Source organism: Musa acuminata, chromosome BXJ3-10 (assembly GCF_036884655.1).
Source record: "Musa acuminata AAA Group cultivar baxijiao chromosome BXJ3-10, Cavendish_Baxijiao_AAA, whole genome shotgun sequence".
In the NCBI taxonomy this organism is placed as follows: domain Eukaryota; kingdom Viridiplantae; phylum Streptophyta; class Magnoliopsida; order Zingiberales; family Musaceae; genus Musa; species Musa acuminata.
In genome coordinates, this window is record NC_088358.1 from 19,510,134 (window position 1) to 19,524,562 (window position 14,429).

Below are 14,429 nucleotides of genomic sequence, written 5' to 3' on the forward strand. Positions count from 1 at the left end.
CTTCAAGTTGTGCTCAGAACAGAGTCCGTCAAGTGATGAGGAGAAGGAGAAAATGCAAAAGGTTCCTTATGTTTCAGCAGTTGGAAGTTTAATGTATGCAATGGTATGTACGAAGCTGGACATCGCATATGCAGTGGATGTTACTAGCAGATTTCTTACAAATCCAGGCAAAGAGCACTGGGCAGCAGTGAAGTGGATTTTTAAATATCCCAAAGGGAGATCTAAGGTTTGTTTAAGCTTTGGAGGTGGACCACAAGTGTTGACAGGTTACACAGATGCAGATATGACAAGAGATATAGATACGAGAAAGTCTACTTCAGGTTATGTACTTACTTTTGCAAGGGGAGCTGTGTCATGGCAATCCAGGTTGCAAAGGTGTATTGCTCTCTCTACCACAGAAGCAGAATATATTGCTGCTACAGAGGTATACAAAGAAATGTTATGGATGAAAGAATTCTTACAAGAATTGGGGCTGAAACAGGAAAATTATGTGATGCATTGTGACAACCAGAGTGACATCCATTTGTGTAAGAACCCAATGTTTATTCCAAATCAAAGCATATAGATGTCAGATACCACTGGATTCGAAATATATTTGGAGAGAAGCAGTTGCAGCTTCAGAAAATTCATACAGACGACAACGGAGCAGACATGTTCATGAAGACCTTACCAAAAGAAAGACAAGAGATATGCCGATAGTTGGTCGGCATGGCTTCACATTGAGGAGTCATGGGACAGCCTCCCTTATGGGCTGAAGGGGGAGGTTGTTGGGCTGATAACCCATATTCAGCCCATGTGGGCTAGGGCAACCCATAGCCCACACCCCCTCTTAACCTAACCCTAATTAAGATTAGGGGGGTGTGGTGGTACAGAAAAAGGCTATAAAAAGGCAGCAACGAGGCAGATCTTGAGCGCCATGGGATTCCAAAGAGAAGAAGGAGAACAAGACAAAAAAAGAAGAGAAAGAAAGGGAAGAAGACAAGGACAACGTAGAGAAACTGTTCTCAATCATTTAGTAGTGTTCTCATCTAAAGTTAGATCAAATCTACAGTAGACTTTTGCTGTGATTACTTGGGGAGGTTTTAGATATTGTGGGCAGTGACGTGATCCCTGTATCCCAGTTATTCTCTTGTGGTTGTTGCTAGGGTTTAGGGCAAGAGATTGATATTTGTATATTCATTATTCTCATAGTGGATTATCTCTAGTTTGCCCCGTGGTTTTTACCCTTCACATTGAAGGGGTTTTCCACGTATATCTTGGTGTTCTGTTTGATTGTGTTTCTATTTAATTCCGCTACGTACTATGGTCTTCTAGTATTTGTTCATATACAAAGGTTATTCCTCTTTATATCCCCATTAGGTTTCTCTCTAGTGGATCTAGGAAAAGTGTCGTAAAAAATTCTTTAAAGTCTATGTGAGAGAAAATACGACGGGATTTAGGGTTAACATAAAGTGCTTGTAATGGAGGGAGAAGAACTTCGGTTTCTCTATGAATATAAATATAGCAAGGCGTGTCAAACTTAATCTTGTGTCAGCTAATAGTATGTTTTTGTTGGTAATTTTCAGATTTTTTGTTTTGGTTTCGATGTCTTGTTTCGCTCTCTCCAATAGGAGCATGATGACATTAAAATACCAGAAGAATACAGACAGAATATACGACGACATATTATTATTTAAGGATGACTAGATTCAAGTAGGAAAAGTCCAAGCATTTTAAAGACTAATAATACAACCGAGATTGTTTTGAATGCCATACATACTATGGCAATCATCTACTGCAATTACAGAGCTTGATCAAGAAAAATTCATCATGTGGTTGTCATTCTATGGCAATACCAGCAGCACTTGGATCCATGTTGAGATCAATTGTCTGCGGAGAAAAGAAGGGTGTCAGAACTTGGTCAGCATCATCATTATCACAAAATATATCTACCGGGACTTGGATTGGATTTGGGAACTCATAAAAGCAAAAGCAAAAGGAAACAAGAATGAAGGTTCTTCTAGTTCTTCTTTACTATCATAAGTATCAGCATTCATGTCATTCTTTCGATTGAACAAAGATTGTTTCGTGGTCTAGAGGCTTAAGCTTTTGGATTGATTGATATTTTTTAACCTGATCAAAACAATTTAGAGTCGTCAATATTCGATTTCTAAGGAGGCTTTCCTTTGATGAGACTTTGACCATGCCCCAGGCAGGACCCAGCTGGGTCTGAAGACATTAATCTTGCATAACACAAAGACTGTGTTGGGAAATATTAAATTAAGAAAACATTTCAAGATCATTACCTTTCCAGTGATCATGGAGTACATGGACAGCACATCCATGACAGTTGACTCAAAGTGAGTTGTAGCATCATGACTCTGCAATTGCTTGGACTTGTTAAAGGTAAAGCAATTTGAGCTAAGAAAATGCATCACGGATACTTACGGTTGAGATGAAGCAATGATCGGATGAGGGTGTGTTGATAGGCTTGTATCTATCATAAGTTTCAAAGAATAACTCATCTACTGGTCCAAGAAGATCAATTCCAGGCTTCAGTTCCACCTCTGGCCTATCAGTCTCAGCCTCCGTCGAGACAAAGGCAATAAACTTCCCTTTGGGGGCAACTTTGTGCAAGTAAGAACAACAAAAGAGATACCTGTCGAGCCACAACAAATGAGCATCGTGAAATATAATAGAATTAAATAAAAACGAAAAATTATCTCAAAATAAAACATAGAGACTAATATGCTCTCTGAGGACTCACATGTCAGACTTGCGTCCAAGTTGCTTCTGCGGCAATATAATCTGAACCGAGTGAGACCGGTTGGTATCCGGTATCGGATGGCTCATAATAGCAATAGCCCTTGCAACCTTCCCTACCTTCCTTACCTATTCAATTGAAATCCTCTGAGAAAGATGTTATTGAACTATGAAACTCTTACCAGCAAATTTATCATCAAACTGACAGCAGTTTTTCAGCAAATATTCATCAAAGAAGCAGGTCAGACCGGTTTGAACAGAACTGCTAAGGGTTGAATCGAACCAAAACAATTTTCGGTTTGGTTTTATTAATCTAAGGTAGGTCCATGCTGGAATCGGTTCGGACCTATCTAATTGAACCAGTTCAAAACTAGTTAATCCGATTCGATTAACCACTTTGTAATTTTAAATAATTTAAATATATATATATATTTCAAATTAAACCGAACCAAAATCATGATCCAGTTGGACCGACACGATAAGATTTATGAAATTGAATCCACATAATTTGTGAAATTACGGTATTGAAATAGGGACAAATTAGATTTTCGGGCCGATTTAATTAACCGGTTCGAGGCTTAAGACAGTGAACTCGATCGCGCTGATATTTTTTAAATTAAAATTAATTTGATTCGATTTGAACAGAAGGAAGTTGGTGTGATCTACCATCAAGCATGTTATTATAGTTTCCATTTCGAGGCAACAAATTACCTTGTTTGGTAAGTAAGAAGGATCACAGACAACTTTCTTGCATCGAGCAGTTGTTCCTTCGGATGTCACACCATAAGCTTTTCCTCTCATATCAAATTCAACCTGGATGAAGCCAACCAATGTCAACTGTGACAAAGCAATAACTTATAGGAATCATGAAAACAAAAATCTAGTATTTTTGGCCTGCAAAATTTGAAGCCATGATGAGAATAAAGTAACACCAAAGGATACCTTGCATTCTGGTTTATTCAACATGTATGTGCCACCATAAGCAGCACTAAGGCGTGCAAAAGCCTGTAATTCCAGTAAGAGGATCAGAAGAACAATTTCCAATACTGTAGACTGAGAAATTGAATGACTAACCTGGGGTAGCTCTCCTAATCCGTACAAAGGATATATGTATGGTGAGCCTCCTTGGAATCGTGATAAGGATGCTGCATACATCTATTACATGTACAAACCCACATCAGTACCAGCAATACATCACAACGATACAAATGACCAGTAAGACAAACCATTCCATTTGGCAACAACCTAATATGCACTTGTGCACACCAGACAAAAATGGAGAAGGAATCAAATGGAAAGGAAATCCACCATGAAAAGCAGAGAGCAGTTAGCATAAAGTAGCAGCTACAGGGCAACTTCTTGATGCATCTATCTGTATTTTGATAAAAATGTTTATTTTTGTTTAAATAAACTGAGATTTGGAAGTAGGACTTACACTGTTGGTAATATATGCATCCTTGAAAACCCACAAATTGTGCAGTGACATCTGTGAGTTAATTTAAGCAAACTTTCCACTACCTGGTGATTGGCCTATGTTTAATCTGAATGATGAAGAAATTCAAGAAGAGCAGCATAATTTTGTCGAGGAAGATTGAATATGGATCATTCTGTATTCTTTTTACTAATTCATTCAGTATAGCTTCTTTACTGTTCAAAAAATAGGTACCTAAGAGGATAGCATTTGAATTCCGAAGGACTTTGAAACACGAAAACCGCAAGAAGCATTTACCTTCATCCTTTTCACAGTATCAAGAGCAGGTTCATTTAGATATTGATCATCCCTATGAAGGGCCAACGCATGGCCGATGAACTCAGCTGTGTTGTCATTCAAACCATATTTTCTGACCAATACAAAGTGAAGACAAAATTAGTAGCTAGTCCAAGTAACTAGTTGCATTGTTATAGTAATAGAAAAATAACCGCAACAAGGTTTTCCAAACAATCAGATCAGATATAAGAAAAGACATCTCTGTTACCTAGCAATGAAGCATGAATCTCTATGAACAAATAAATAAAAGGATAATCCAGATTGCAAATCTAGATAATTGAAAGACAAGAATATCATGTTTCAGATTTAGAGAATTTGATAAGAGCACACATTAAGGCTTTGAATTTTGTTGTTCAGATTTAACTCTCTTAAACAACACATATTTTAACATACAAATTGGATTATGACTTTCTTTCAGGTATTGGCTACAGTATCATACTTTAGGTGTCAAATAGTGACATAAACTTGCAAGTTATGCTCGGGACCAAATAGGCACGTACGTATTACTTTTTTTCCTGTATTCCCTTTCCTACGAAGATCCATTTCAAACAGGATAATCTTGAGCAGTGAAAAAGGAAAAAGAAATATTAAGAATCCAATTAATTTAAAATTATTCAACCAATTTAATAGTTATTGATCTCCCAAAGCCTATGAAAATAACCAGCCCCCTCTGACTAAACAAACTCTTAGATGTCTGATTCAAGAAAAAGAAGACCTTCCTTTTTCAAAAAGGCTTTAGAGGTGTCATTAACTAAGTTTTATTTGTGAAGTCTGAGATAATCATGGTTGTAAGACATCAACAGATATCATTTTATCCACTAGTAGCAAGCTTCTTTCTTCTCCAAAGTACTTTAAGATTTAATGTCTTGACTGCCATACAACCTATGATTTAATAGAAAACTTTCTCCCTGAATATAGTGAATAGTGGATTTCATTCCTTTGTTAGAATTATTTCAATCAACCGTAATAAGTTCTATGTTATATTTCCTACTATAATTATGTCATGGACATGGGCTGTTTGATATATATTCTCAAATACAGATGACTTGAAAAACTCACCTGAAACCCCTTTTGTTGTAAGAACAAAGCAACATGTAATACCACATATAAACTTCCTAGCGTGGAAATAATAAACGAAATCAACTATAAAGGATACCCACGAGATAAGTTGTCTTGTAGTCACTCTCGAAAGGTTCAATCCTTCATGTGTTTTGGGGTCACTTTCATCATAATTTTGGACATAAATGAAGAAATTTCGAGCTCGACGCTTCTCAAACAGCCCCATTAATGAAGACTTCAGTGCCTCCATGTCAGTGGCAGGAACCTTGTGGATCTATTCCATTTTTTTTTTTCAAAATCCAGCAGATAATGAATGTCAAAATCCATCAAATACAACAAATTACAACTTAATGATGGCAGAAAATAACAAAGATGCGTAATACCTTTCCTTTGTTAAAGACGTAGCTACCATCCACAGTTTTGAAAGAAAGATATTTCGTGACATTGGTGTGTACAAGTGTGCACATCAAAGTACCATTAGCCATCATAAACTAGCCACATAAGGATTAACAAGTTACTTTCAAGATCGACAAAATCAACCATGCATATATCTATGAGATGGTTTAAGCACCAAAAACAATTCCATTGCTTCTACCAAATGTTTCCATCAACTGAAAAAGAACTCTGGAAAGTTCAGATATTGATTACATTATTTAATTTTGAATAAATTTGCAACAGATAATCATTACAGATGACCAACAGAAAGAACTTTCAAAAAATCAATGTTCTAAACACCATAGATTTTTAACTTAAGCATAATTCAATATACAACCTTATAGCAGAAGTTCATTCCAGATAATAAAGCGTTTACCATAAAAGAGACTCAAGAAAGACATCAAAACAGAAGGCTGACAGATTGTGGAACATATTAGCAGGATTAAAGCAATTAATAGGTTGCCATTACCCTTCAGAACCAACCTACATAATGATTTATGATCATAGATCACTATCAATATAAAATTTATGAAAATAACCAATCTACATGGTAATCTATGAGATGAAAGCTTACATGAATGGTACCCAGGAACAAACCTTTGGAATCATGTCAACATTGTAATCTCTGCTAGGCCCCAGATATGCTGGAGGCTTATCGCTACCCCTGAACCTTTTCCAGAGCTGTCAAAGGAAAAGACAACTTAGTTAATACAGGGAAATGGAAATAAGCTACTACTTTATTATTTTAAGATGTTAATTTTTATTTCAATTTGTAAATTTACACAAAAATAATATTTGAGCCAATGGTCTCCTATCCATCATTTTTTAAGTAGTATTCAACTATGTAACTTATAGCTGTCCTTTTTTTCTCTTCTAGAACAGCAAATAACCACACCATCCATTTTCATCTTTGGGAAGAATTAAGTCATATCTTTTTATCAGCTAAAATGTTCAACATAGCATAGTTCCATAAGATGAGAGTGTTTGAGAAACAACGCCACTGACATATTCAAGCAAGTCTAAGTAGTGCTCTGGTTTATGAACTAAAACATCCAAATGTTTCTTGCCTGGACGAGATTGAGTGAGGTTGACTCTCCCCCATAGTAACCATTCCTATCCATATGCAGTACCTGTCAACAGATGCAAGTAAAATTGATTAAGCAAATAATGTTAACTTCTGCTAACAAGCAAGCAATGAACTTGAGGACAATCTCATGATCTCAACAGAGTATCTACAACTTCTTTTCCATAAATTACATGTGTAGCCTCTTAACGAAAGCTAGGCCGTAAAATAAAAACTACATTAAGAAAGTGGTTTATAAGATTGTCAGAAGCCATCAGAAGTCAACATGTTCCCCAGGTAGCAAAGACACTTTCCAGTAATGTTCAGTAAACAAGCACTTAATGAATGCATTGGGAGCATCAAATACATCTTAAGTCCTCCAAAAGCCAAAAGAACTGCAGCACATCAAGAACAAGACAATTACTGTATTAAAGCTTGATTAGAAGGTAAAGAATGAGATGGTGCTACAATTTCACAATAGAAAAAGATCTCTGGATGTGCCAACTGAAAGCAAGCATACACTGTCCCTTTCATAGTTGAGATGACCATGATATGAAATGCAATCAGCAAAAGAAAGTTAGAAGTTAACAAATATCTAACCAATGGTAAGTCCTGAAGCTTAAAATAAAAGTAGACTTATTTTGAGGCAAAAATGCAAATCAATAAACATTACTATCAAGTTTACGCCATTCACAACTGAAAATAACTATCCCTACAAGAGAAAAGTGAAAGAGAAAATGGGACTTTTGCCTCATTCCTTTCTTTGCATCTGATTGAAAATGATGAATATTATAAACTTAATTTCAGTAATTATTTGTCGAGGCATCTCACATTACCCAGATAAAATATTTCATTTCCAAGACATGATGCCAGATGGACCACAAAAGAACAAATTATGGAGTATGAACGAGTTTCCAAAAAAAAAAAGTCAAAGAAAGGATCCACACCCTTTATCTCTTTGAGTAATTAAAAGGTCTAGCAAATTAAAATTTTATCAACAATAGAACATAGTTATTATTAAATATATTAAGAAAGCCAGAAGATAACAAAGTTAATAACTAATTCCAATCAAGATTAAAAACTATGAATGGAATGTCATATGGCATATCAGCCGTGAATGCTTTAAAAAGAAATAAATTCGGAAACTAAGTAAAAACTGCATGCGCCAGATTGTTGGTGAAGGTATGGAAATTTTCGGACAGAACATAAATTAATTCGACCATAATCTCAGATGATAGCAAGTTATGACAAAATAGAAGTTTTCAAAACACTGCACATATTTAAAAGATCTCCATGCTAGAGGAGGGTATAGATTGAAACAATATAGAATACACTTTTCTTCCTTTTTCTAAAGCTTGATAATGAAAAAATGATTGTTGATGATATACCCAATAGCATCAAAAGGCTTTAGAGAAGAATATTAGAGTTCGGTAACCAGAGGTCGTCCAAAAGGTTAAACTATTAGGAAATTGTTTGATATATTTATAAGCTTTTAACACACAACCTTTTGCTCTCAAGCTTCCCAGCAGATTACTCCAACAACACCTCTTTCCTCATTCCTCAAGATTAAAGTTCGAGTCATGGCACCCTGAAGGGCGTACTGATCCGGAATTCCATTTAAACAAACAAAGGCAAAGAAGTAAACGAAGTTGAGATCAAACAAAGAAGCAGCCCACTCAGTATGACACATAAAGATCCAATCTTTCGAGGTAAATCCATCTTCCTAACGACAACAGAGCAAAAAGCAATGAGCCACCGACCAAATCAAACCAAGAATATTGGGAACCTACGAAAGAGTTTTGCTCGGACGATCGATTTAACCCATAAAGAACACAGGAGATGGGAGGGCTGAGAGTAGACCTTGAAGCCATCCACGGAGAGCAGGCCACTGAGGATGCACTCCTTGAGACCGGTTCCGAGGACGATCACGTCGTATTCTTCATCCATGGCGAGGAATAGGAGCCGGGGGAGGGACAGATAGAGAGAGAGAGAGAGAGAGAGAGAGAGGCTTGGAGATGTGCCTGCCGGAGAACAGAAATGGGAGAGGAGAGACGATACATGGCGCCACTGAAGAAGCTGTGTATTTATAGCACAGTGGGGAAGTTTCTTTTTAGTGTTTTCACATATTTATCCTTTCACAACTCTATAAATACAATATCTGCCCTTTTACACACACACACACACACACACACACACACACACACACACACACACACACATATATATATATATATATATATATATATATATATATATATATATATATATATATATATATATATATATATGTATGTATGTGTATGTGTCACAACATCCTTCCAATAAACCTTATTTAACCACCAATAAATAATTTGATTTTATAAAATAAAAAAGTATAAATAACTAATATATTCTTATTATTCTCATCAATCATTTTATTTATCTTTTATGGTCACTTATATCATTCATTCAATAACAATAATAAAGTTGTAATCTTTTGACTATTTGAGTTGGGTTGTTTTTTTATTTTTTATTTTAATATTAAAAATATAGATAAATATTTAAGAAATTGTTGAAAAAGAGTTCAAAAGTTGAAGCTGAAAAGAGTTTCGATGAAAAGAATGAAAATGACCAAAGCCCATATAGAACTACATTATTGAAAATTATTGATGTCAATTAATTTTTTTGTGTTAACAATAAAGTAAAAGATATTAACTAAAATGTTTATTTTTTTTACATGATATATGTGTGTGCGATTTTGTTTTTCCTTTTTTTCTTGTGAAAGAGTGGGAGTGGCTTTTGGTCTTCATAAGATTTTTCTGACCTATTAAATAACTAAAATTCCAATATAATTTTGTAGAATTCATATAGATCTGAGTAAACATTAATGTGTTGCATAATGAGTTCCGTGATATTTTCTAGAGTGATGTGTTTGTTGCAAATTTTGAGTTTGACACAATGGTTATAAAGCATTTGAATAAGAAAAATCTGTTGTTAATCATCACTAAATCATTAAAATCCTAATATGATTATAAAAATTCAAAATAGGTTTGCACCAAAATTTTGTATGACTTGTTGAGTCAGCTATCAAACGCCCGTAAATTTTCGAGGGTGATGTGGCACCCAAGGAGAATAAACTAAGTGTGAATCATTCCTATTGGAGAGGGAATCAATAGAAGTTGAAACCTACTAATTATTCTATATCCTAATATGATTTGTCATTGTTTATGAAGCCAAATCCTTTGAGCAAATTACATGCATGAATTGTGTATTAATGTTAAGAACTACTAAAGCAAACCTCTGTCTTTTCATGTTTTTGGGTGTACCCAAACCTGTGCAAGAAACATCAAGGATAGTTACCATCTTATCATCTAATGTCAAGCCCTTCACAATAATGTCAACACTACTGCTTGTATCCACATATCTGGATGAAGAGATGAGAGGAATCGACTGATGCTGAAATGGATAGGATGTCTCTTTGTTGGACTGTGTCGGATTCTTTCTTGTGCGGGTGAGGACGCATCCTTCACTTTATTTTTTTGTAGCTCTGATGGATATTGTGATGAGAATCCATCTGCAGTTAAAAAGGAGCAGTCGATATATTCCACGATGATCCACTGCATGTTAGTCCACAAGCTCAGACTTGCTTCGATTCTGGTGATGAAGTATCAGTTTCTTTTGCAAAGAGATAAGATTGGTTTCACTTTGTAGAGTTTGACTCCTTTCTGGCCTTGACTTTTACCTTGTGAGATGCTTCTGTCATGATCTGAAGTATGCTTGTACAGATACAGTGCCAGGCCAAAGCTGTCATCATCTCCATAAATCATGCCTCTTGAGTACCTGTATTTTTATCCCTATGATATGGATCTCAGATCAAAACTTGAGACCTTGGAACCATTAAATATAGTACACACACTTTTCAAACAGCAGTCTACAAATTATAAGATAATATGGATCATACTATCTCAACGGCAGCACAAGACATATGGGAAAACTATTAGAACAGACAATATATAGTTCAGGTCCAGAATATTGTCCCCATGCTTACTAAAGATGCCATCAATGGCAAAGATAGTATTATGGTCTTACATAAACAATCCATTAAAATTATTGACAGGCACAAAAAGATTCCATGTCTTAGCAAGCTGTCTGAATTCCCTTTTGACTTTATTAACTCAAGTTCCAGCTGCTTAATCCTGCATAAACACATTTGCAAAGAATTAGAAATCTGATTAGAAACAAGTATTATTTCAAATGGCTTGTTAAAGAAACCACAAAATTGTGAAATATACTTGCATTCATCCACCATTTCTTGCATGAGAAATTTAACTCTACTTTCAGTGAATATAGAAGATTGGGATCACTTTTATCCATTGTCTTTTCTTTTTTGTCTCTTAAGCATTTGTTGGAAAGAATCCAAAATTTTGTTAACACAATTTTCCTAGAGAATTTTAGTGTATTATTTGTTTCTTTCACCAGGAATATCCATTTCTCTCCTCTTTTTTCTTATACCGGAGGGATGTTCTGGGTCTAGTACTTGATATTCAAACAGGTTCGCTTCAGCCCAAATCCATGACTGTTGTGCTCAAATTTTGCAATTTGCATAACTAGCTGCCACAAACCTACTTTACCCCTTCATTTGGTTTATGCTGATTCAGATGATGCCGGTTCAGCTGATTCAGATGGCACTATATCATCAGTCTGCCTATAGTGATTTGCATTACATGTGCCAATATGTCTACTTTTAATGTCTATAACTTAGCAATAAATCCACTGATATTTTTTTTTGCAATATTCTAACTCGATACTGATTTAATGATTACCAAACATCAATCTCTATCTTCAAGAAGAGGTTAAGCTTCACGCATGACAAAACCCAAATCTTTTTAATATTTACATGTGACAGTGCCCTGGAATGTTTTTAACCATAGCTGAATAACACACACGCTCAGTTGATCAACACTAAACCATGGCAGTTTGGAAATTTCAAAGTAGATGAGGTTACAAATGCAGGTGGTTTCTATAGAGAATATCTAGCTTTACTTAGCAAACTAATGTGCTCCACCAAGATACATTTAAAGGCATTTGGAGAAAAGAATATGTGTCTGCAGAAAGTCTAATAAACATCGCAGTAGGTGATACTAAAGAAAACAGAATTATCATACCTCATCGTCGTCATCGTCATCATCTTCTCCATTTTTACCTTTCTTAAGGCGGGTTGTTCCACCTTCTTTGCTGATGGGTAACTTCATGTTTCCAAATGGAGTGTCCACGTCAATATTCCCTTTCATGGTATAACCAATTCCCCTTCCCCTGATCATATCCCAGAGTGCAGAACCAAAGTCCTTGGGCCGGAAAGAAATAGGAATCTCCATCTTAGTGATTCCATTTTTTTCTATATTTGTAGATTTGGTGAGCTCTGCAGTTCCAATACTAACATCAGAGAGCCATATTTCATAGTCCAGTGCATTTAGTCCAAGGTCAAAGTCATTCTTGTTCTCTAATTTCAGGTGGAGGTTTGCTATTGTTTCTTCGAATGAGAACTTTTCAAAGCGTATCTTCTCAATATCAACGTCTGGCTTGTACGGTATGGGGATCTCGCCAGTCTTCTCTAGAGGCAGGGTAAGCCTTCCGAAAATTGGCACATCCACGATGAGAGCAACCCTGATTCTGTAAGGAATGATACTTCCAGGCTTGATGTCATGGTAAGTGTTCTTAATATCATCATAAATCAAAGTTACCGGTATCTTGACAGTCTCTGATCCATGCGCATGGACCGTTCCAGCATCAGGGATTAGTCCAGAGACAAGCTTCCTTCCATCACTTTCTATTAAGTAATCTATGTCTACAAGAGGTATCGGAATGGGATTAGGGTTCTTAATCAGCACATCGATGACAATTTCTGCCTTATGTAGATTGATACATGGAAGATGGACTCCACTGACATCAGCAGTCGGCTTTCCAAAACCTATTGCCTCTTCGATCTTCTCACCTATATCATGAATAAAGTCCTTGACTTTCTCGATGAAACCTTCCTTCTCTTCGTGCTCATCTTCCTTCTTATCTTCCTTCTTATATTTCCTTTCAACGGCTTCTGGTTCATCAGAGGATGCCATCCCTAATAAAACCAGCCTTGGATGTTACCCAGTCATCGAACATCAATACAATAATTATGTGAAAAGTTCTCCAATCCAAATTAGTGATTTCAGATTTAGCAATAAAATGCCTGACCTACCCGAGAAAAGTGTTAGCAACACAGATCAACATAAATAACAGTGACATGCCACAAGAAATCAACTTTTCGCACACACAAGAAATATGAAGTGTAGATCGCGGAGAATGTTCAACTTCGATCGGAATCTTGAATGATCTCAAGTCAGCTAGTCGACCTATCACTAAACGCCAAATTCTAGCAAGAATCTGGCATCTAACAGTTAGAGAGAGCTCAACGTACTGCATCGCCGAAGGGCACTAAAGAAAGATCCTTGGAAGTCAAAGCTAAATCTTCGCTTCAAGAGATCATCACCCCTTACTAAGAAAATGCACGTATAAAGATGGTCCGATTCAAGGGATTCAAAAACTGAGATCAGACGGAGAGAGTGACGGACAAGAGAGGACCGATCTACCACTCCTAAATTGACGCCATGAACAAGGACGGAAAAACGATCGGATCTTTAGACAAACGAAAGGAGATGAAGCGCAGATCTGAGATCATACCTTGGCGGAGGACGAAGAAGCGATGCAGGCGAGGCGATGGGAGTACAGCGAGCACGACAAGACACCGAAAGGAGCGGCGTCGGTCCGGAAATTAAAGGAGACGACCGTGTTTTGGCAATTATGCAGAACTCTCTTTGGTTTCTTGAGCAATGCTTTTAGATACTCACAACACTCACACGTAAAATTGACCGCAGAAAGAGGCCCAGGATCGGTGATCAGTATGATATTGACGGTTTGGATCATCTGGGTATCAGGTCGGGATTCTTTGGCGTGTCCAAAAGGAATTTTCTTTCCTTGCCGTCCTTGGAGAAAGAACGACGTTGCAGAGGCAATATTTTTCCTGAAAGAGCTTATTTTGTACCCCTTCTGTTATTGGACTAGAATAGTGGAGCCCACTGGGTCCCAACGTGTGAAGATGAAGGTTGATCGGCGGGTACATCAAAGAAGGTGCATTTAAACACCGTAGATGTCGTGGTATCCAGGCATTGCAAGTGATACGCGTCGAGGCTCGGCAACGCACAGGCCGCGTAGTTTTCGCCACAATGCCGACGAATTAGTATCTACCCAGTGTCGCGTTCGACCACTGAAGGCATCGATATGATCAATCACACAGCAGGTGAGCGATTGGGTAACTACCGGTTAGTGATAAGTATTTCCTATGAATTT

General features: G+C 36.7%; 2 protein-coding genes across 4 annotated transcripts; both read right to left on the bottom strand.

Moving 5' to 3' along the window:
• Positions 1–1,640: 1,640 nt before the first annotated feature.
• On the bottom strand, positions 1,641–9,098 carry LOC103999964 (guanosine nucleotide diphosphate dissociation inhibitor 2). Of its 2 annotated transcripts, XM_009421872.3 has the most exons (13): positions 8,928–9,098; positions 7,072–7,134; positions 6,602–6,685; positions 5,953–6,060; positions 5,671–5,843; positions 4,472–4,583; positions 3,817–3,897; positions 3,685–3,747; positions 3,454–3,555; positions 2,747–2,871; positions 2,428–2,638; positions 2,286–2,360; positions 1,641–1,869 (listed from the first exon to the last, which is right to left on the bottom strand). In XM_009421872.3, exons 1-13 carry the CDS (start codon positions 9,012–9,014, stop codon positions 1,819–1,821), a joined length of 1,335 nt encoding a protein of 444 aa, XP_009420147.2. In that variant the 5' UTR covers positions 9,015–9,098; the 3' UTR covers positions 1,641–1,818. The 2 variants fall into 2 exon arrangements, with proteins under 2 accessions (XP_009420147.2, XP_065027160.1); XM_065171088.1 differs by lacking the exon at positions 5,953–6,060.
• A 1,932-nt stretch (positions 9,099–11,030) lies between these two features.
• LOC135651804 (uncharacterized) lies at positions 11,031–13,920 on the bottom strand. Of its 2 annotated transcripts, XM_065172242.1 has the most exons (3): positions 13,764–13,920; positions 12,212–13,164; positions 11,031–11,242 (listed from the first exon to the last, which is right to left on the bottom strand). In XM_065172242.1, the coding sequence occupies exons 2-3, from the start codon at positions 13,160–13,162 to the stop codon at positions 11,237–11,239; spliced, it is 957 nt and encodes a 318-aa protein (XP_065028314.1). In that variant the 5' UTR covers positions 13,163–13,164; positions 13,764–13,920; the 3' UTR covers positions 11,031–11,236. The 2 variants fall into 2 exon arrangements, with proteins under 2 accessions (XP_065028314.1, XP_065028315.1); XM_065172243.1 differs by lacking the exon at positions 13,764–13,920 and having other exon boundaries at positions 12,212–13,185.
• Positions 13,921–14,429: the final 509 nt, after the last annotated feature.